At 41.0% G+C, this 24,340-nt stretch overlaps 1 protein-coding gene across 6 annotated transcripts in view; it reads left to right on the forward strand.

The window, feature by feature from the left end:
• Positions 1 to 24,340, forward strand: part of CCDC85A (coiled-coil domain containing 85A) — a 214,211-nt gene that overhangs the window by 162,649 nt on the left and 27,222 nt on the right. For 3 of the 6 annotated variants that reach the window (XM_060249465.1, XM_060249473.1, XM_060249487.1), the window contains exon 3: positions 820 to 896. The exons of the other annotated variants lie outside the window; for them this stretch is intronic. In XM_060249465.1, the coding sequence (XP_060105448.1) occupies positions 820 to 896 (77 nt within the window). The remainder of the gene's footprint in view (positions 1 to 819; positions 897 to 24,340) is intronic. 6 annotated transcript variants of the gene reach the window in all.

Consider the following 24,340-nt stretch of genomic DNA (forward strand, 5'->3'; position numbering starts at 1 on the left):
CTTCATATGGATGCCAAAGAATAAAGACGCACCACTCAGAGCCTGTGCAGAATCATGGCCGGCGGCATCTCCAAATTCGTAGAGGAATATCAGAGTGCATTACCCTCAAGGATTCAGGGGCATTCTTAACCAATGAGCAACAGGGGCAGCTGCCCCATGCTTTGTGAATGGAGCCCCCAAATGCCCATGGCACTGCTCATTCAAGAGGGTGGGAAGAAGAAGAACAAGGTTCTGCCACCACTTGCACTAGCCCTCTCTGGAGCTCAGTCATCTGGCTTCCTATGGCATCATTGATTCCTGTCCGCCTCACACGGAGCGAGAGCCATCCCTTTCTTGGCCTCATGGGGACAGCAGGGGTGGGGTTAAGCAGTGATTCTGTGCCACTTCCTGGACTTTTTCCAAAAGCCCCGGAATCACTGAGACTGCCTTCAAGGATTTCTCTAATTTAAAGAAATTGTCTCTGAATGTTGCACTCTTCTTGCTGTGCAGTTATCTATATACACAGAGAAAAAATAATCTGTGAGGTATAACTCTGTATAAACCAGCTGAAAGTTCCAAATTAAGCCACTCAGGTTCACTAATTAAGATTCTCTACAAAAAGTTTTATTGCTCAAACTATGGCTTAAATTCTTGAATGGTTCTATAAATACCTGGAGAGCAACAAAACAGAATATTTTAAACCTATATAATAGCCTTAGCAGCTACTGCTGTCAATACACCCAGTCAGAAACTGCCTTCTGGAGGTTCTGGCCTCGGGTATGCCCAAGTAGATGTGTGTATGTAATATGAGTTCTTTTCTTTTGTCTTTTTTAATTTTAGAACCAACCTTGTCCTATGTTAGGCAGCTGGAAGCAAGAGTAAGACAGCTGGAGGAGGAAAATCGCATGCTGCCCCAGGTGGGTGACTTCTGTTGTGAGGTACACTAGCTTATAGCTCAGGCCCATAGCTAGAACGTCAGGGCAGGCCCATTCTTGGAACTGGCCTCACTCTGTTGAATATGAAATACTTGCAACCAGTGGTTGAGCATCAGTGAAATTTGAGTGCTTTTTGTGAGATAGGTAAGGAATTGGGCTACTGTCACAGTTTGTGGGGGAATGGGCATCAACGTCTCAAGTGATAACAGGATTGGCACCCTAGAAATCAGTAAAGGAGTAAATCATCTGCAAAAGGCAAAGGACATAGTCCAGGCAGGCCAAAAAACGAGTCCCAGAGGCTTCAGTGAGGCAAGAAAGAGGGCAGGGTAGTGTGTTTGGTAGAGTATTCTCACTAGGAGACAGCTCAGAGGGAGAAGGGAGCTTAGAGTTGGGATGAGGCAGCACAGACAGCTTCTCTGAAGAAATTCTCTTATGGTTTAATACCAGTTTTTATTTATTGAAAACTTCTTGCCTTGTAACAGTAGAACTGCTGTGTTGGACATTCCAAAAATGAAACAAAAGGTATCCAAATATCTACAGAGGAACTTGCATTTTGCCCCATTACTAAAGTGCATGTGATATGTAGGTTACTCTTCAGTGCTATATTCCACTAGCAAAATGCCCATCAAAGGATATATGCATAGAACTAGCAGAGCTAACTATCGTTCAGTTATGTATGCTCATATTTATTCATGATATCTGCAGCACCATCTCTCCCAATATACTTTTGTGTATCGGCTCTTCTGATCAAGCCCTGCTTAAAGTACCAGTATGTAGGCAGACTGAGTCTTCAGCTTGGACCTATTCTCTGCTGTGGCTCCTATATCGTGGAACAGTCTTTCTGAATATATCAGAAAGGTCTTCTTGTATTATGCTAGTGTACTGATGCCACTGCAAGATGGAGTTGTTCAGAAGAGACTTTTCAGATTACTGGTTGTGGATGAGTAAGTTTGGCATTTTATGAACCCTGACAGTTTGAACTAGTTTTACTATTGTATTGTTTTATTGGTTTTGGTTTATTGGTATGTATTTTAATGGACATTGTAAGCTACCTTGAGTTCTTTGAAGAGACAGATAGGTTAAAAATGCCTTATGTACATAAAAAGGATTGTCACAGGTGAAAATTCTCATATTTTCCCCCAAAGTCTGTCACCTTCCCATCCATCTGAGTTTTCTGGAGATGAAGATAATACTCTCATCCATATTCACAAAGGGCCTCAGATGGATGGCAGAGGTAGACTTACTATGTATGTGCCCTGCAGACTCATGAATGTGTTACTGACCACAGAATGCAGCATCTCAAAGCTTAGTGTCTCAAGGTGCCTTGCAGGATACTGTCATGAGCAGAGATAACAGCAACTTGTAGTTTTCTGAGCACTGGATATAGTTTTCTGAGCACTGGATGTCCATGCCAAAGATTCAGGTGCTCTGGAGAATCACTCCTCTTTGTGCCAGAGGCACTCCTGCTGCAGTGTCTCCCAGAGAGGAACAAAAGTTTTTCAGAAAGGCCTTCAGGTGCCACCTTCCCAGTAAGTTTCTGGGGATGTGAAGGAAACATGGTAGAACTTCAGAGTTCCCAGAGTGGGCTCTAGGGAAACTGTTCTGGTCTAGTTGCAGTACAAATGCTGTCATTAGAGAAGGATGACTGGATTTGAACAGTACATGCTCCTCTCTTATTTATTCATGTAGGGTATGTATAGTCCATCTTTCTCAGTGGAATTCAAGGCAAATGACACAGACTAAGTCAATAGAATCAACAGGATGGGGCATCCAGTGAACAAGATGGCAGGATTTGGATTGCAGAAATATGAACAGAGCTGAAATAAAAGCACTAGTTATTAACATGACAGTGCAAAAATTACATAATGGGATCCTGCTTATGGTATCAGACCGTACAAACTGTATACAGTAGTATGGTACACAGTCCTTTGGTCCTTTGGCAAAGGGTTAGGGTCCTTTACCACTGCAGGCTGACTGTTCTGAATTGAGCCAAGGGAGTTCATTTGCTCATTGTATTCATTAGACATTTTATTTATTTATTAATTAAAATACTTATACCCTGCTTTTTCTTTTGGCTCAAGGTGGCTGATGTCTCTGTCTTAATAGAAACTTTTTGGAATCAGCAGGTATAAGCTAGGGTCAAGCCACCTGCTCCTTATAACCTGTACTTCCTCAGAACTTCATTATGATGACTGATCATGCTGGTGTTTTGGGTAATGCAAGTGCTGGGCTTGTTTTTATATAGAACTGAGGCGTTTTCAGGAAAGCAGAACTAAACGCCATTTAAAGCTCAGTGCTTACTAAAGCCTCCCAGTCCAACAATCAAATACTCTCATCTCCTTGTTTTAATTTCTCTTTAATGAACCTTGACAAACATTTGAGTGGGGGTTAAGATTCAATTCTCTCTCATGCTTTATCTCTCCCCCCACCCACTTTGCTATCAAAACCTCACTGGAGCTCAAACCTGTGCTGGAGAATGAAAATTTGATAAAGCTAACAAATAGCCACCTTCAAAGATTTTACAGATTTGTTTCATATTTCATATTCTGTAGAAATTTGGAAAGATATGAGAAACTTTTCTGGAGTATCTTAAACTCTGAGCTTCAAGGCCTTCACTGTTGACCTCAAAAGGCCTTTCCTTCCACTAAATACAGTGTTGTTTGTATCTGAAGATTGCACAAATGCTTCTTAGATACCTGTATAATTGGCAGTTCGAGGTTAGATCCAACCAACTGTTCTGGTGAAACAGGAAGGAGTGGTCCTCTTTGACAAAAAAGACTCAGTTAGGACCAGCATGGATAAAAGCCATATATGACAGCGGCAAAAGGAGGAGAACTGAGTGAGACTTGGGTGGGAAAGTATGCGAAAATATGAAGCTGCATTCTATCAAGGCAGATCGTTTATCCATCTAATTTAGTATTGTCTACTTTGACTGGCAGCAGCTCCCAAGTGTCTTTCCCATAATTTACTGCCTGAAATCCTTTTCACTGGAGATGCCAGAGGCTGAACCAGGATCTTCTTCACATTAAGAAGCAGGTGTTCTGTCACTGTACCACATAAATGCTTCTTCCACCACATAGGGGTGTGGTCCCTCCAGAGTGTAATCCCTGCCTGTGTAAACCACTGTTTCTTCTTGAGTGTTCTTCAGAGGTGAGAGAAATGTATGAAGTTGATTCATACTGAGGCATTGTATTTTTATTTATATATAGTAATATTTTTATAATCCATCTTTCCTGGGGATGTAGGAACCCAGACCCATAACTGAGAAACACTATACAAAGACAAGAAGAAAGAAGAGATGTATAGCTTTCCCAAAAGACGATACTCTCCTTATAGATTAATTTTCAAAAGCCTGTATGGAAAAAAAGATCTTGCATGTCTTATGATAAGCAGATAGCATGAGAGCCCTGTGTCCTTCCTTGAGGAGGCTTTAACTGTATAGCCACTACTGAACAAGAGTGCAATTTCACTGTAACTAATCAAACAGCTTGGAGAGATGACCTGGAAAGAGATGGAGCTTCAAACAATCTGATTATGTAGAACATTTCAGATTATGTAGAACATTAAAAGTCAAAACCAGGACCTAGAGTTGCATGCAGAAACATGGGCAGTCAGTGTAGCTTTTCTGTAATGGAAGTAGTATGCTCCTCTCTGCAAGCCCTAACATATCTATTGTAGCTTCCAGATAGCCTTCAATAGATATTCCATAACTATTGTAGCTTCCAGATAGCTTTCAAATGCAGCCCCACATACCGTGTATTGAAGTCACATAGCCCCAAGGAAAGATTTGCCCATGAGATCCTCTTGGCATGAAATATCAGGGGTAAACCTGGGACCTTCTACATACAAAAAGCACATTACACTGCTGAGTTACAGCCCCTTCACATCATGTATTCCAAATAATTTGTGTGCTCATATATCTGATGTTTAAAATGGAATGATCCCTGTAATTGAGTGTGCATCAAATATTACATTATATGTACAGTCAAGAGACACACATGCAGTCAGACGTGCATATATAATTGTGTTGAGAATTGCAGTATGTGAACTAGCCCAGAACATTACAACATTCTGTGAGCCTGAAGGCATGCTGTAGCTTACATTGGCTGGGTTGTAACAAATGATTGTGTATGTTTCTAGTTGGTAGAAGACTGGATAGCATCCAAGCTCTTTCTCTCTGTGACCATAAATGGAAGATTTGGAGCAAGAAAACAGGCTCTTCTCCAGAGCCACAGTAGACACCAGATCATTCTTTCAGAGATCATGTCTGAGTTAACGGGCTGGCCACATAGAAACTTTTGCATTATCACTTTGTGGCAGCGCTTATCCAAGTGTTAAACTATGTGAGCCTGTTGCATCTCAAGACACTCATACATAGAAATAGTATAATTTGTCTTCAGAGAGGCTAGAAGTACACTTGGCAGAAACTATCTTGCAAATGGCACCATCTTGAAAATGTCTGGAGTAGAAGACTGTGGTTTCTTTGGAATATTTATTCTTCTTGTCTGGTTACCTGCATTCCACTTTGATGGGGCAACATCATAACAAGATGATTTTTAATTCAGTTTGACATATGTTCTTCTGTGACTGCATCAGAAATTCTTGAGACCTCATTTAAGAATGTACAGTCCATAATTTTATTGTGCTTGTGAAACTCCTTCCTTGTTCATCTGAGTTAATGTGATGGTATAGTACAAAATGTTCATGAACATTCCATCTTTTCAGAATGTTGCAGTTTTCAGAATGTTTGCAGTTAAATTTCTCTGATGGGAGTATAAGTTATTGATTGTGGCTGGAAATAAAGTGTCACACATACCCTAGGAATAGGAGTAGTTTTCTGGGGCTTGGGAACTAGAAAAAGGACTCTAGAAGTAAAAGGAAGAGCACAAGAGTAGCAACAGGGACCAAGAAGATGGTAAGGGAGGAGTAGAGAGACAGAGAGATAAATATCATATTTTGAATATACCAGTTCCTTGGCCATAGGGAACTTAGCTTTATTGAAATTTTCAGCTGACTTTTTTTTTAAAATGCCTATTTCTGATTCTAGTGTTCCATATTAGCAGTCATTTCCATATCAAGCAACATTCTGATTTACCTTTTAGAATTTTCCCAATACAGATTTAAAAATAAATAAATAAATCAGGATTTCCACTTAGAGCCCTGACCTGGATAGCCCAGGAAGCTAAGCAGGGCCAACTGTGGCAAGTACTTAGATGGAAGACCTCGTTGGAATATTGGGGAGGCAGAAGCAAGCTGTATTAAACCGCTTCTCTGAACATTCTCTGTGCCCCAATAGGGGTCTCCAAAAGTTGCCATGACTTCCAGGCATGCACATGTGGGCATGCATTCATCAAACCATACTAAAAAAAGGGATTTCCACAGAATAATAATAATAAAATATTGAATTTATATCCCACCCTCCACTCCGAATCTCAGAGTCTCAGAGCGACTCACAATCTCCTTTATCCTCTTCCCCCACAACAGACACCCTGTGAGTTGGGTGGGGCTGAGAGGACTCTCAAAGCGGCTGCCCTTTCAAGGACAACCTCTTTGAGAGCTATGGCTGACCCAAGGCCATCCCAGGAGGTGCAACTGGAGGAGTGGGGAAGCAAACCCAGTTCTCCCAGGTAAGAGTCCGTACACTTAACGACTACACCAAACTTAGATTGCCGTACAAACTGACTCCTTTCATCACTGTCAGTACTTGTGGGGTTGCCAATCCCCAGGTGGGGGCAGGGGATCCCCCAGTTTGGAGGCCCTCTCCCTGCTTCAGGGTCATTAGAAAGTGGGGGGACTGAATGGAGTGTGAACTCTTTCATCTGTCACATATTTACATATAAATTTTTATGATGGACCTCAAGATAGATAGCTGGCATTCAGTTGCTGGATCAGATAATTGATTTGTCTAGCTCAACATCCAACCTGCCAACAGTGGCCATTCTCAGAAAAGCTCTCAAATAGGGCCTTACAGCATTTAATGGCAAAATAGCTGACCTAACCCTGGGCTTTCCTGCTGCTTGTGTGCCCTATTGTGGTGTTCCTCCCCCTTTCATACATATTTTTGCTCCCTCTAGTGGTTGCTTAGGTGTTTTGTCCCTGTGTCTGGCTTTTTTACAAGTGCTTTAATTGTGCTTGTAAATAAGACAAAGATACAGTGATGAAATATTGAAGCAACCGCTAACCAGCTCAGAGTTAGTAAAAAGAGGAAAGTGTGTGTGTGTGTGTGTTTGAGGGGAGGGGGAATGAGCCTAATCAAGCCCCTCTTGAGTTCATGGACTCTTGCATGGAAAGGTTTGTGGGGAAATTTCTAGATGGCCTCCCCCCCCATTCCTCTTGAGTCCTCAGCTTGTTGATTGCTAACCGCCAATTTCTGCTCAACAGAAGAAAATTGTCTCTGAAAATGGAGGTTGTTCTTTTTGGGGTTTTAGCACTGATAAAAATTATTTTTTATTTTTTTATTTATTTATTTAAGATTTATATCCCGCCCTTCCCACGAGTGGCTCAGGGCGGCTTCCGGTAGTAGATCCAGCAAAATTACAATATTTAAACATATAAAGGGATCAGCATTTAAAACAGATAAAAACAGATAAAACCATAGTTATCAATAAACATTAATAAATATTTCAACTGTATATAAAAGAAATCCGGCAAGTTACGTTAAAATTCTCAAGCTAGGTATAGGCTAGCCGGAAGAGGGTCGTCTTACAGGCCCTGCGGAACTGAACAAGGTCCCGCAGGGCCCTCACCTCTTCCGGCAGCTGATTCCACCATGTAGGGGCCATAACAGAGAAAGCCCTTTCTCTGGTGGATTTCAAACGGGCTTCCTTCGGCCCAGGGATAGTAAGGAGATTTTGTGTTCCCGACCTCAGTACTCTCTGGGGAACGTGCGGGGAAAGACGGTCCTTCAGGTAGACAGGTCCCAAGCCATATTTAAGCTAATAACTTCTTAAATTTCTGTGATCTAGTGGATATCCCCACACCCTATTGCCCAGGAGTTCCGTAAATGACTTGTGTGTTATGTTTCTTGTACGCTCATTGCTTATCACTTTTAGAGTGTGTGTCAAATTTTCTTTGTACTGTGAGAACACTGTGTTGACTGAGCACTACTAGCTCTTAATGAAGAACTAATTATGTATATCTGAACTAATTGTATTTTGAGTTGTATTTGAAGCAACAGAACTTAGGAGACTGTAGGTTCATGCAAGGAAAATGGGAAGGAGAACATATTTATTGTTTCCTGATCCATTTGAGGAGGATGTTATCAGTGTTCCAAAATGAACTTTCTGTGAAACCAATTTTTTTTTTTTTAGATGTCCTCCCCTTTTTAGGGAGCTTGAGGTGGGAATGTTGAGACAAAACCTGTTAGAAATAGCCTATTTTCTTTTTTAAAAAAAAGCTAGTGATGTAGTTGGCCCTAAAGTCCCACCGCCTAATAGGACAGTAAACCAGTAAAAAGAATATTGCCAAGACAACAGTATCTGAAAGAAACAGAACGATCCTACCTTTGTTACTAGAAGAGTACAAGCAAATGCACAGGAGCTGGAGGAATTGAATTCTCAACTTCCATAGCAACGCAGCAGAAGTCGGACAAAGCAGAGGTAGTAGCAGAATGTGCTTATGCAGAGGTTAGCCAATGAATCAGAAGCGGGAAAAGAATATCTTTGGGGAGAATATTTTCAGCAGTTATGTCAAAGAGAGCAGAAATATATTTCATAATTAGTTCTTAATAGGGCAAGTTATAGCAGTTCCTACTCAAGTCTCTTTCTTTTTATTGATTTTGGAATAGACAACAGTTTTCTTCTGGGCCTTGGGAACAAAGGATGCAAGTTGAGAGGGGGCAATTTTTGTTGGTGAAAGGCGAGCTTTTGAGCAATAGAACTTTTCTTTGGGTACAACAGAAAAGTAGCTCATTCCATATCAAGGTCTGTCTTCAGCTAGTAGCTGTGATGGCCAAAGGAAACTGCCATGGATAGAGGCAGTCTACTTCTAATTGACCTTGCTGGGGAACAAACCACCCCTTTCTTTTAGATTCCCAGAAGTATCTGGGTGGGCACTGTATTGGGATACTACACTGAATGTATCTGTGGTTTAATCCAGCAAGGCTCCTCTTTTTTTCTTTCAGCTCTACCTAAAACCAGTACTGTGCAGTGAATGAAATACTGGATCAGAACAAAGTGCATAGGCCTTCATTGTTTTTAACATCCAGATTCCTCTGGTAAACTCATGATGAGTTTTTCCTTCCCTGTTACCTGTCATCAGAATTTGGTGGCAGACAAGGGTGAGAGACATTGAGTTGCCCAGGGTGACGTGCTGGTTTCAAGGGTTGAGTGCAGTGGAGAAGGTTGAAATCAGTTTTCTGTTGGCTCATTCCAATGCACTTATCTATTGCAGCATACTAACTCTCAACAGTGATGTGAAACCTGGGTTAAAATTCTCACTCGCCTGTGACACTGAATGTGTGTTCATTTATAGGTTGTGATTTCACTATCTTATCTAGTTTATAAGATGGTTGTGAATGACATGAGATAGAACCCATCCTGAACTCCTTGGGAAATAGATGGGATAAATGAAGCAACATTGCTTGTATGATGCAGACATCATATGTATTGAAAGTGCAAGAGGAATTTTCTCAAGAGATTCAGTGGAAAGTTATCTGATTCTGCATAATTGGAAAATGTTCTGATACAGATGGTGCAGCCGTGTTCAGAACTGAGTTCCTGGCAGGGCTGCCCTGTGGGCCCGTGGCGCCCTAGGTAGACGCCTCCCCACCAATGCCACCCAAAGGTGCCCCCCCACTGTCACCTTCTTATTTCAAGGCTGCTTAAATTGATTTTAAATTAAAATCTTAAGATAAATTTGAGTGATCCTTGGCTAGGATACAAGGTTTTCACATGACTCTTGGAAATAAACTTCTGACCTCTTCAGTCAGAGGTTTCTAAGCTATAAACATGAGATTGGGTACTGAAGAGAGTAGCTTTCTCAGTATAGCCCTGTGATGTAGTGTTGCTTGGAACAGGCAAAGAGACCAACTTAGTTTCCATGTTTCTTCTTTAAAAGGCATAATTCTTCTATCGGCGGAGGGCGGGGGAGACAGTTCACCTGTTAAAGCATGTCTATTTTCTTCCAGTTTATTTTAAGTTCCTTGTTCCATTGCAGTGAATTCTCTTGACATCTATCTCATCACCTGTTTTATGATTGCCTGTCTCTCTGTGTGCCCTGAAGAGCCTTGCTTTTTGGGAACCATCATCTGCTGGTTGCCCCAGCCCAAGAGACATTCACTTAGCCTTGACCAGGGCCAGGGCTTCTTCTGCCCTGGTCCCATCCTGGTGGAACATGCTCGCAGCTGACATCATGGCCCTTCTTATTTCAAGGCTTATTTCAAGATATGTTGTAATTTCAGGAGATCTCCAGCTACCACCTGGAGGATGGTATTTTATCACATGCATTTGAGAGAGATTGCCTGCTTTTTATGTAAAACATAGTAATAATAAGATTTATTGGATCTCCTTTTCAATAAAGAATTGTGGATTTTGCCTCTTTATCAGCTGTTATTTTTATCCAGTTACTCTTAAACCTCTGAATCATCTCAGCTGTTACCTTGCCCAAGGAAGATTACCGTAGTTCTTGCTTCAGAAGTATGTTTGAAGTTTGTGGCTGTAAAAATATAGCTTTGGAGGACAAATGGGCTGTGCTAACTAATTTGAGTATTCTTAGGAGAGAGAACTTGGGGGGAGGTGTATTTTTTTAAAAAAATACAAATACCAGAACATAGCCTTGCGGGATAGGCCAGGGTATAAGTCTCAAATTAAAAAAATTAAACAGTTTGCCACATTCTCTGTTCTCCCCCCTTCACACATATACACCTGCTCCCTCTTCTCAGGTAGGGGCAGTTACCTTTTTTAAACTCTCAAGAATTATCTCCCAATGAACACTATTTGAGGAAACATTGGCCACCCATTCTGTGACATCTATGTAAGACAGGCATGGTTAGCCATCAGCTACAGTATAAGAAAAAAAAATCTGCCCACAACTCCAAAAGCCTGTATAACAAGGGAACATTGTATGTGAGCTATTGTTAGGGTTGCCAAGTCCTCTTCATCCCCCAGCAGGGGACACTCGTGTGCGCTCCACGCGATGAAATGGCATCACCCGGAAGTGATGCCATCAAAATGGCGGTGCTCATGTGGGGCTGCTCTAGGCATTTCCGGGAAAACTATGGTTTTCCCGGATGCTCTAGCCATTTGGGAGGTTAAAGCTCTATGGTACCTATAGTATCACAGAGTTTTACCTCCCAAATGACTAGAGCATCCGGGAAAAACCATAGAGTTTTCCTGGAAACGCCTAGATCGGCCCCGCCTGGGCGCCACCATTTTGATGACATCACTTCTGGGTGACATCATCATGCTAGCGATGCAGGGGGAGGTTCCCCTTGCCAGCCCGATGTGGGCCGACAGGTTGAGAACCTCCTGGGCAGGAGATTCCCCACCCGGACCGAGGGGTTGGCAGCCCTAGCTGTTGTAGCATAGTCCAGAGTCCAGAGGTTGTTAGCCACCCTGAGTCCATTCGTGGAGAGGGTGGGATATAAATTTAAAGTAAATTTAAAGAAATAAAGTAAATAAAATAGGTTGCATCTGTTTTTAACTCTTACTTAAGTATTGGGTCTATTTGTAATTTTTCTTACAGATCATGAAGATACATAGGCATTTAAATTCCATAAATATGCCAAATAGTGTAATGTTATATACTAAGTACATTATAAGGGATGCAATTTGTGTTGTTTAAAACTGGTGAAATAATTTTAGGTTTTATAGGAAAGTAAGTATTGCATATATTTCAATTCCCCCCCCCCCAATATTTTTCAGGAGGGGAAAATGCTTTTTTCCTTATGGCTTCAAAATTTCCAGATTTACATCTCTATATCTGAAACTGAGTTACATTTCTAACAAAGTTTGAGTCCAGTGGCATCTTTAAAACCACAAAGTTTTATTCAAGGTATAAACTTTTGTGTGCAAACATACTTCTTCAGATACATTCAGATTAACAAAGACCTCATCTTCCTTAGGGATCTGATGTATTGTGCTTGCACACAAAAGCTTATACTGTGAATTAATTTATTGATCTTAAAGGTGACACTGGACTCAAACTTTGTTCTGCTGCTTCAGACCAACGTGATTACCTCTTCTCCCTTTCTCCTTCTTTGTTGAGGGCTATTTCTTAATTTGCAGGTCTGCTTTTCCGTGGCTTCATTCTACACCCTTCCAGTAATATTTGGACTTGCACAGATGATCAGCATGATCTGCATCCTAGGACAAGGTGATGTGTACTATAAAAATTCCATGTATTTGATGTATCTATTAGGCTAAGAAAACCTCCAGAAAATTATGCTTCAAGGATCTGTCCGGGGACCTGTTTTGTTCAACATCTTAATAAATTTTTTGGATGAAGGAATAGAGGGAATGCTTATTAAATTTGCCAATGATACTAAATTGGGAGGGGTTTCAAATACAGTAGAAGACAGAAACAGGATACAGGATGACCTTGACAGGCTGGAAAACTGGGCTAAAACCAATAAAAATGAATTTTAACAGGGATAAATGTAAAGTTCTGCATATGGGTAGGAAAAATCCAATGCATGGTTATAGGATGGGGGAGATTTGTCTTACCAGTAGGATGTGCGAAAAGGATCTAGGGGTCTTAGTGGATCATATGCTGAACATGAGTCAACAGTGTGATGCAGTGACTAAAAAGGCAAATGCAATTTTGGGCTGTATCAACAGAAGTATAGTGTCCAGATCACATGAAGTGATGGTTTCGCTTTACTCTGCTTTGGTAAGACTTCACCTGGAGTATTGTGTTCAGTTTTGGGCACCACATTTTAAGAAGCTGGAATGGGTCCAGAGGAGGGTGATGAAGATGGTGAGTGGTCTGGAGACCAAATCCTTTGAAGAAAGGTTGAAGGAGTTGGGGATGTTTAGCCTGGAGAGGAGGCAGCTGAGAGGTGATATGATCACCATCTTCAAGTACTTGAAGGGCTGTCATATCGAGGATAGTGTGGAATTGTTTTCTGTGTCCCCAGAAGGTAGGGCCAGAACCATTGGGTTGAAATTAAAAGAGTTTCCAGCTCAACATTAGGAAGAACTTCCTGACTGTTAAAGCGGATCCTCAGTGGAACAGGCTTCCTCGGGAGGTGGTGGGCTCTCCTTCCTTGAAGGTTTTTAAACAGAGGCTAGATGGCCATCTGACGGCAATGAAGATCCTGTGAATTTAGGGGGAGGCGTTTATGAGTTTCCTGCATTGTGCAAGGGGTTGGACTAGATGACCCTGGAGGTCCCTTCCAACTCTATGATTTTATGATTCTAATTAAGAACTAAATGTTTTTAACACAGTTGTATCTTGCTCTCTGCAATATTAGATCCTTCACTTTGTGACAGATAACTCATTGATCATGCCTCATTCTACAAGCTCTGCCTTCTTGGCTTAACTTGTTAAGAGACTTGGACTGATTCCCTACTAGCCTTGTCCTGATCTCATGCTCCTCTTCTCTGCAGTGCTTCTGTCTGATTTTGCATGAGCTGCCTTGGGGCTGCAACTTGTCTTGCCAAAACTTATTTTCAGAGGATCTTGCCTGCCGCAGGAAAGAGGCTGGGTGAGTTACAGGCTGGGCGAGTCACAGCTCTGCGGCAGCTGCAGCAGCTTGTGCAAAATCGGATGGAAGCGCAGAGAGAAGAGGAGCGTGAGACCAGGACAAGGCTAGTGGGGAATCGGCCTTGTTTTTCCTTCTTGCTTCTCTGCTCCTTTCCTATTACTTTTCTTTTTGTTTGGCTCATGTTTTGGGGTGTGTGGATGTTTTTTGACAGTGTGTTTTGTCTTTGTTGTATAGATGCTTAGCTGCCCTTTTCCACTCTTGGAACATGGAGGTACAAGTTAGCATGGCTGACTCAGACACACATTATTTTATCTTTCAACACCCTAGCACTTTCCATTTCTCACTTTCCTTCCATTAGTTTATCACTTCCAATTTCCGCCTCTGTTTCTCTTTGACTTCAGCCTCTCAGTATACTTCCCCTTTTCCTGGATTGTTCAGTGTTCTTACACACCAAGGTAGGCTGTTGAATAGAACCAGGCTTTCAAGTTATACATTTCTATATAACGGTCTAACAGTGTGAATAATATGTGCAACTTCCTGAAGTATAAACAGGAGGGGGGAGGATTGTCTATCAAAAGGAGATGGGCTTCTTTGGTAGGAGTAGCCTTCTTATCATTCTGAGATTATCTTAGGTCCATAACGCAAAATTTTGAGGGTAGGGTTTAATTTAATTTAATATTCTATTTATATTCCGCCCTATCCCACAAGTTGTTTATTTATAACAATAAAGCAACATGTTAGCAACATATTAAGATTAAAATCTACATCTCAAGATTAAAACAGCATCATAAAAACGGGTACTATCAAATCGGAGGCAACATAGTAAACAATAGTTCAGACATTGGCAGCAAAACCACGCGACAGCATGTAGGCTGGTAACTGTCAACACAACGTACGCATTGTGGTGATAAGGTGCTGGGGGAAGTGATTACTTTCAAAGGATGCCTGCTGAATCAGTTTAAAGCCTGGTGGAAGAGGGTTGTCAGTAAACCTTGGGAAATTCCTGGAGATTTGAGGGAAGGGATAGAGAAGGGCAGAGTTTGGGAAGAGAAGGAAGCTCAGTGGGGATGTGATATCCTCTGAACAGAGTCCAGAGGTTGTACAAACTCCACCCTCAGAAGTTGTCATTTTTCCATGAGGTAAACTGATTTCTGTTGTCTGGAGATCAGTTATAATTGCAGGAGAACTTCAGGTCCCACCTTAAGGTTCATGACCCTCTGTGGGAAAGGTAATTGGGAGGTAAGCATCCAGAGTCCATGCCAATAAACAGTCTGATGTGTTTAAATTGTCAGTTTATTGATTTAGTAGATATATAGCTTATTTTTTATTATTAAGTAAAAATTTCAATGCTTTGCAATTTAAGTAAAAATTGCAGTAATGCAGGTCCCTGCCCTTTGGTTGAAGTGACCCTTGACACTAATTACATCATGGGCATCAGGAGTGACTGACCTATTCTGGTTAGAGTGTGTCAGTGCCCTCCCTGGCATGAGCTCAGCCTGTACTGAAATAAGAAACTATTTGCCAAGCAGCCAGCAGGTATTTAAATCAGTTAATTAACGTTAACTGCTACTGATAATATTTTAATGAATTACTTTAGTATATGGTTTTATTGTTGGATGACATGCTGTAAACTGCCCTGAGACCGCTTGTGAGTAGGACGGGATAAAACCCCCCAAAATAAAATAAATAAATAAATAAATAAATAAATAAATAAATAAAGCAACATGAGAAATTAAATTCACTTAAAACCAAGAACTGGTAATAAAAACCAGCAGTACAGATTAAAATAAAATTAACAGCTAAGTATCCACATCAGGATTTCCATTTTCCCACTGGTTGTAGGGATTTCCAACTCCTGTTTCTTGCTGCTGCTACTGGACTTCTAGTGTCCTGGCCCCACTGATGGACTTCCTGATAGCACCTGGGTTTTTTTGGCCACTGTGTGATACAGACTGTTGGATTGGGTGGGCCCTTTGCCTGATCCAACATGGCTTCTCTTATGTTCTTATGAGTTTTTTTAAGGCTGTTGGCAAAAGTGTGACGTCACGTATGAGAAAAATCTTGAAGTATGTCAGCCCTCTCTAGGAATCACTGGAAACTCTGTGCTTTGTGACAGTTTCTAGAGAGGCATCAGATCATTTTCAGGACTCCTCCCCCTGAGGTGACATCATGACATTGCAAATGGCACCATTCATGCCCCTGCCCCCTAGGATTCCCAACAGTTCCCAGGCAGTGCTTAGCACTTAATGGACTTAAAGCAGTCCATTGTGATGGACAAAGCAGTTTGCCTGGGTGAGTGTGAAAAGCTCACTCTGATTGGCTGAGCCTCTTCCATGGAGGCAAATGTATCCAGTGGAAGGAGGCTAGCAGAGGGGGGAGATCTCTTCAGAGTTTTGTTCAGTTGGAGATTGACTAGAGTTAGGAGCGAAGAGCAAACTGTCAGCTCAGTTCCTGAGACAGAAATGAAATTTAGAGTTTCTTTCTGAAGGAGAGTGAATTGTCAGAAGGGCAAAACTAAAGGTTCTCTCTGAAGGAAAACTCTCTGAGTTGTGGCACACTGTGTCACATAGCAGAGTAAAACTTTAAGGCTCTGCTGAGGAGTCCTGTCAATGCCAAAGGAAAGACTCCTGGTTCAGATGTAGAACTAGGAGGAAGGCAAAAGTTCTTGTGGCTGTGAAGAAATCCCAGAAGTCAGACAGAGATACTAGCTGTGTGGGACTGAACACAGGGAATTGAGGTGCTAGTGTGATAGCACTCAAGGTTGTTAGTTCCTAAGTATTACTCAACATCTGGAGTGTACCTGTATGCTAGTGGAAAGTGTCTGTGTGGTGATAGTTCTGTCACAAGTTCAGACAGTCCGACTCCTGAGTGAATGACAAAGAGTGTGTGGATTTTTATATTTAGAAAGCCTGAAACTATTCAATAAATCTTTCTCTGATTAAGAGTGTTTTCCAGAGCTAATGAAACAATGTTTATTTGTTTATTTTATAGTATAATTTCTGCCTGCCAACTGATTTTTCATAACATTCAACAATTATTATTTCCTCCCTTCCTTCCCTTATGTATTTAATAAATATAATATTTTGTTTTGACTTAACCACAGTCTTGGTTAATGTCTTGGTGTTTCGTTAATTTCTGACAAGGGTAAATTCTGATTCCTGAGGTATCGGGTAAAGGTGACAAAAAATTTAAAGTGGTTCCTTTTACCACGCTGACCCTGGCTGCTCCTTACAGCAACCTCAGTCTGTTTGCTTGATCCTTCTCCTGGAGTAGGATTACTTGTTATTAAATAATTGGACAGAGCACTGCCTGGATAGTTCTTATGTCATTGAAAGGACAGATCTGGAAACTGAGTATGTGAAATTTGCAGAGGGCCTTAGAGAAACGGTAAAAGACTCTGTTGTTCCAACTTTTAAGTTGTCTAAGTTTGAGTGCTATATATGTGTGTCCAGGGCTTTTTTTGAGCAGCAATGCACAAGAACACAATTCCGGCTGGCTTGGCTTCAGGGTGTGTGTCCTGATATGCAAATGAGTTTCTGCTGGGCTTTTTCTACCAAAAAACCCTGTGTGAAACAATGGTGTGTGGCCTAATATGCAAATGAGTTTCTGCTATTCTAAGTACCCATCCCCCCTCATTAAATAAATCCAATTTGTATTTTAAGTTATATTTATGAAGAGTGAAAAGTGACTACAGGATCTGGGAAATGCTTTTGAAATCATATTTTCCTTTGTTTAGCCTTTGTTTAGCTTTTGTTTAGCCTTTGTTTAGCCTTTGGTTAGGAGGGCTGGAGGCTTTCCTATTTCATCTTTTTTCACCTCAACCCCCCTTCCCCCCAATCAAGTAATCAACCCAGGTCCTATAATTTCTTTCCTCAGCTCAGATTGTTGGGGAAAACTGGGGTTACTTATAGTGCTTATCGCTTCAGAGGAGGAGCTTAGAATATTTCTGAGGCTAAGTCCCTTGCACCTTTGACCCTAGACTGGTTCACTGACCAACCTTGACCAACATTGTGTGTTGCCTTCCTTTTGTAGAACTGGCAGATTAAGAATAGGAAGTCTTCAGTGCATTGTCAATGAAAGGCCAATTTAGAAAGCTGATACAATACTCTGTTACTTTTGAAGGAGTCATCATGCTCCCATAGTTTTAATAATGTGTATAAGTTCAAGATGGATAATGGTCGATTAGCCTTCACGCTGCTTTCTTGCAACAGTGGTTGGATCTTCGGAGTACTTCCCTTTCTGTTTTACAGAGAACCAGGGACTCGCAACTTCATCACTTAATGCCAGAGCACCACTTAGAAGCTGATTGAATATGGCTGCTTGCCGACACAGCTTGGGTGTTGGCCAACCTATTCAGGCACATCACAAGAAAGATTGTGTAGGCTGTCTGTAATCCTAAATGTTGATTATGTCCTGTGCCAGTTGGGCTGAGGATTTATGCCTGGAGGAGGCAGCAAGAAGCAGAGTATGGAAGCAAAAAGCAGGTTAAAGTAAGGCCGGCACTCTGGTCAATTGACCCGTCAGATATTGTCAATAAACCACTTGTTATTTGACTGTGGTTAAGTATTCTCAGAAGCCAAGAATGCTGCAATGTAGAAGGCAGCTTACTTTCCTTGTATTTCATGATAATGTGATGTGTTAAGGGCAGGATTAAGGGGTGTTTATCCCCTGACTCTGCAGCAACCAGGGACACACCTAAGTGGCATGGCAAGCCTTCTCTCACTGGCTGTGTGATGCTCTTCAAACTCTACCAGTTGACTTGCTACCAAGTGAGCATAACTCCTTTTTAATATTAGCATATATTTAATATCTGCTGTTACTTACTTGGTTTTATTTAATTTTTTTTTTAAGTGAAGGCTAACTTTCATGTTACAGGATGAAAGCTAAATGGAAGAACTGCTGAGTGAATTGTTCATATTATGCTTTTTAGAAAAGAAAGTTAAGGTTATTATGTCAAAGTAATGGTTAAGTAAGTTGTTTTTGTAATAAGCATAAGGGTCAACCTTTTTGATGGCTAAAATAACTTTTTTTTTGCTTTTCATATAATGTTGATGCTTTTAAAATACTTTGACCAGTATTTGACTGGTCAGCTGCCTGTGCTTAGACCTATGAGTCCTTGTCTGAGCAGCAATACTGAGCAGTTGAGAAATGGGACGCCCACTATTTGGCTGATTAGTTTATTTATGACCACTGAAAGTAACTAATCCCATGTTACAGGTTACTGAGCAGATACGGGTACTTCAGGACTTCAGAGAGTTCCCAGAGATAACAATAACAATAGAAAAGAAGATCTCTAACAGATCTACACGTCCTTAGATATTATGCTATCATAAAAATCATGGGATAATTCACATATTCAGATGAAGAAATAGCTTTCCTCTTTAGCAAGGGAAGTACAGCAGCCTATAAACAGGGAACTGTAGTAGCAAGCATCAGCAGGTCTACTCAGAATAAGTCCATTTTATTTGATGGGGCATATTCTCAGGGAAATGGGAGGATTGTAGTGCAAGTCCCTGCTGTACTAATGGTTCTTTCCCATATACCTCTCCTTTGAATCTAGAGTGAGATGTTCCCACTGGATGATACTAATTTATGTACATGCCAAGTTTGTGGCTGTTTGTGAATTATTGGCCCACAGCAAGAGACCTTCTGTGATTAGGTCAGAATGAAAATGGCTGCAGTTCTGTCTCACAGCAGGTTTTAATACTGACGTGTTGATGAATATAACTTGTTGTGAGTTTCATTACAAAGATAATTTAGACTTGACACTGCTTCACTGTTTGCATTGCTGACTTAATCAGATATGTAATTTCACTGCTGAACAATGAAATTCCTTGGAAACCCCCTCTGTCAATAAACTATCATAGTTATTTAACTGATGAACTTTTCTTATGTGGGAGCAGAAATGTGTGCCATCCTTAGGTGGAAACCTGTTGCTTGCCTGCCCCCAAATAGCAGCTTTCTGTGTCTAATTTCATAAATTTTGCTATTTGCCAAACTTTATGTAGCAAAGATGTGATGCTTTAAGCATTTAGTTCTTTCCCAACTTATAGCAATAATTGTTTGGACTTCTGTAAAAAAAACCAAACAAAAAAGCACACAAACCTAAGATTATGTTTCTATGAATAGGTGGTAAGTAGTCAGCCAATATACTTCTGAGTAAATATGCCTAGGATTGCACAGTTATAGTCAATGGGCTAAGAAGAGTATAACCAGTTAGAATTGCACTGTAATAAATCTATAATGTATGCCCTGAAGTTGCATAGTGGCATTATTCCGTTCCAGATCGATACATTTTACAGTTATAGCAACCAATTAGTATGCCCTTTAATTGGGAAAGTGTCTAACTATTAAATGGAATGTTATGTTTTTATAATCAATGAAGTAACTTTTTTCTTGGTGAAGAATCACCTTGTTTTAAACCAATCCACCGTTTCTTACATAAATGTGGTTTAAATAGCCCACTCTTTAGAGGGGTCTTCCATTAGCTTTTGTTATTCTTAGGTCATATCTAGGGTCAGAATTGTCTGATTCGGCAGCAGGTCTCTAATGTCTCAGGTTTTTCACTTCATGTACTCCTTGATCTTTTTAACTAACTGGAGATGACAGGGACAGAATCTGGGGTCTTCTGCATGCAAAGCAAATGCTCTGCCACTGAGCCATCATCCCTGACAATATGCTATTAAGATTAATGTTAGGTACTTTGCAAACTAACAATCAAAAGAAAGGCTCTTGCCCCAACACATGCGTAATCTAAAATGTGACATAAAGTTACAGGGTCAGCTCTGCTGCATCACAAATGGTTAAAGGATCCAGCCAACAAACCATTCTTCTTCTTCTTCTTCCAGCATGGGTGCACAAATGAATTCCCACCCCCTCTTTTTCTCCTCTTTGTTGTCAAGTCTACAGACACATGGTCTGTTTTGGCTGAACTAAAGGTTAAATTAGCTGTGGCAGGAGGGTGATAGAGAGGGGGACAGGGTTTGGCACCAAAGAGTGATTGTGAAGGGATGCCAGGCTGCCTAGCAGTACACAATATGCCTCCTTGGCCGGCCATTCAGTGTTGCGATCAGGGATTCGGGGTAGCAGAAGTCTTTTTGTTTCCCCGTGGGCTGCTTGCTGTACATCCTCTTCTGCCAAATAAGCAATTGCTTCAGGACCCAGCGGCTGAGCTGAGTGTGTCTTTTGGGAAGCTTCCTACAGAGGGTGAAGGGTTTGTCCTGGAGATATGGATGTACTCCTCTGTCTGCTTGGTTCTTGGCTGTTCTTGCATGTCACTGGGAAAGTGCTCGGGGAGACGGCAGCTGGCCAGACTTCTTTCTGACAAAGGCTGGATGACAAATGGAATGCAGCCTCCCAGACAGCGTACCAGGCATATACACTGGTTTTTCCACTCATGCCAAATCTTCTCTCAAATGTAGGGATAATTTTGCCTCATTTAAAGGCAAAAATGAGGTTTTAAATCTTGAAAAAAAATATGCCACGAAATCTTGAGGCCAATAACTTCCGAATTTCTAGACATCAGAGAACTACTAATGGGCGATATGAAATTATTTAGTTGAATAGCTGAACTCTCCTGACAGCTTGGAACATACTTCTCTAGTGAAGGATTCCTGTTGCATCTCAGCATGACTTAGCATAACTCAGAGAGCCAGTTTGGTGCAGTAGTTAAGTGTGTGGATTCTTATCTGGGAGAACGGGGTTTGATTCCCCTCTCCTCCACTTGCACCTGCTGGAATGGCCTTGGGTAAGCCATAGCTTTCACAGGAGTTGTCCTTGAAAGGGCAGCTGCTGTGAGAGCCCTTTCAGCCCCACCCACCTCACAGGGTGTTTATTGTAGGGAAAGAAGATATAGGAGATTGTAAGCTGCTCTGAGTCTCTGTCAGAGAGAAGGGTGGGGTATAAATCTGCAGTCGTCTTCTTCACTGGTGCCGTCCAGCATTCTTCCAGTTAGACACTGGTGGAAGCAGGTATTTCTGCTTCATCTCTGTGTTGGGTGTAATTGGATAAATCTCTCCCAATTGTAAAGAGACAGCAAAAGTAGTACCTACTCAGAGGAGGCTGTCTGTTGTGACATTGCCTGAGTTCTTGCCCTGCTTTTGGCTCCTTGTCATCAGCCCCACCCACCTCACAAGGTGTCTGTTGTGGGGGAAGAAGATATAGGTGGGGGAAGAAGATACAGATGGTGTACTCAGGCATGGTCATGAAAAGTGTGCCTTGAGGGCAGGTATTTCTTCCTTTTAACACACTGAAGACTAAATCATGCAGAAAGTATACTTCAGCTATCAGAAGTCTGGGAAACTCTTATTTTGGCCTATCACTTTTTGATAAAAAAAGTGATAGCACTATACAGTAGACTACAGTTGTATAGAAAGATTTTATAGTTGTATAGAAAGATCTTAGTTAGGGGAAAGGGTCTGACTTTCTAAAGTGATATGAAGACCTTTTTCTTCAGGAAAAAAAATTCTGCTTACAATTTCCTGTTCACTAAGAACGGCTTCTGATTGCTTGTTGGTGACAGGAATTAGATGTGCTTATAATACAATGAAGAATTGCTTCACAATATTATTTTTGATAAAAAATAATATACTTTTTGATAAAAAAAAGTATATTATACTTTTTGATAAAAAAGTAAAAGCACTATACAGTAGACTACAGTTGAATAGAAAGATCTTAGTTAGGGGAAAGGGTCTGACTTTCTAAAGTGATATGAAGACCTTTTTCTTCAGGAAAAAAAAATTCTGCTTACAATTTCCTGTTCACTAAGAACGGCTTCTGATTGCTTGTTGGTGACAGGAATTAGATGTGCTTATAATGCAATGAAGAATTGCTTCACAATATTATTAATTTAGGCTTTGTCTGTTGTCAACTTTGTGTCAAAAGAAGATGAGAGCCAGTTATATATACCCATCCATATCAAAGTTTATATAACAGTCTTAAATAAACAACAGAAATCATATTGGGTCATACCAATTTGAGTTCTGAAAGTCATTTGAGCACTTCTGCTATTACCCCATCTTCTGAGGGGAGGGCATGGCAGGGTCTTTCCTATGATGGCACCTTGATATTGGCACTTCCTTCTAAGCCTGCGTATGTTTTGGCACAAAGTAAAACATTTTGGTTGTCATTTGGTTAATTCTCCCCCATCTTCATAATTTTAATGTGGTTTTGCAGCTATTGATTTTAAAATGATTTTTAATTATGGTTTGTATATGTGACTATTATTGATTGCTTTACTGCTGGCTATTTTGTTACTAACTAAGTAGCCCAACCTTCAAAGAACTTGGATGTGAAGCAGGATTGACCATGGTTAGTATTCAGTGGGAGCCCACCACGGAAGACCAAGGTTACTATGCAAAGGCAGACAGTGGTAAACTAGTTTTTCTTGTCTCTTGCCTTAAAAACCCCATGAGGGGTCACTGTATGTTGGTTGTGATTTGATGGTGCATGATGATGATTAGTTTTAGTGATTTTTAAAAACAAGCTGGAAGCCACTTTAAGAAACTCTGTGGTATTGACAGTTTGGGGTAGAAATATTTCAGTACATAAACAGCAATCCAAATCTAGCATTTTCTTTCATTCAGTGCCAGAAATATTAGGACAGTGCTGTTCAAACTATGTTCCAAAGAACTTGGGAGGTCCTGGAAATTTCATGCTTTGCCTTCCATTCCCAATCTTAGTCACACTGCAGACTTTGGTACATTCTACGGTGTAACTTCAGTTTACACTGGGTGCTTGAGGCTTATGGGGTCTAGCTCGCAGTCTGAATGGGCGGAAGGTGCTCCTTAGATCATGTCCTAGAACTCAAGTAAGACCTGAGGGTTTCATGCTAGTTGCCAGAGGTATTAAAAAGCAATGTGAACAGTGTTCACTCCAGATAAAAGTTAGAAACTCATTGCTTTAGAACATATTGTTAAAAATAGTAATTAAAAATGGAATAGGTGCTATTATTTGTGTGGCATCAGGGTAGAAAAGCATACAAGAGAATTGCTGGGGCAGAAGAACCTGCATTTGAAAGGAGAAGCCTTTGTATCAGACCGTTTCTAAAAAACTGTTTTTGATTTAATTCTGAATGTGTTCTTTTGGGCACCAGGGCTGGGCTGTGAGGATGAAGAGGGTACAAAACGTGTATGGGTTCCAACTATGTGGGTCTGGTGATTGAGACAGTCCACCTGTTGCATTTTTATTAATTGATTAATTATAGCCTGCCTTACTCTCTGAGCCTCAAGGCAGATTGCATAGCATAAGATTATGCAGGCAAATAACATGAGATATCCAACAAACAGTGCTTGGGGAGACTAGGATCATAAATATTACTGACAGCACTCCACCATAATGTCAATGACCTGTGCAAATGAAGCACTCACTTCACCCATGAGGTTGTGTGTTTTCTTAACTGATGTCATCTATTGGAGGGGAAGAATGTACCTCTAGTGATAGTTATGAACCAGGATTTGGAGATGGGTGCTAGTATTCTGATTGTGAATGGATCGTGTAATTTTCAGATGCAAGCCACAAGATCGTCTTCACTTTGAACAAAGAAGCAAACAATGAAGAAACTCACCAGGGCTTTTTGGGGGGCATGAATGCACAAGATGTTTTGGCTGGCTTGGCATAAGAGGGTGTGGCCTAATATGCAAATGAGTGCCTGCTGGGCGTTTTCTACAAAAAAGCCCTGTGTGACACAATGGTGATGCCAAGGGGTGTGGCCTAATAGGGAAATGAGTTCCTCCTGAGCTTTGTCTACAAAAAAAGCCCTGAAACTCATAATAATTGTGTG

The sequence above is a fragment of the Heteronotia binoei genome, chromosome 1, assembly GCF_032191835.1.
Source record: "Heteronotia binoei isolate CCM8104 ecotype False Entrance Well chromosome 1, APGP_CSIRO_Hbin_v1, whole genome shotgun sequence".
Lineage (NCBI taxonomy): Eukaryota > Metazoa > Chordata > Lepidosauria > Squamata > Gekkonidae > Heteronotia > Heteronotia binoei.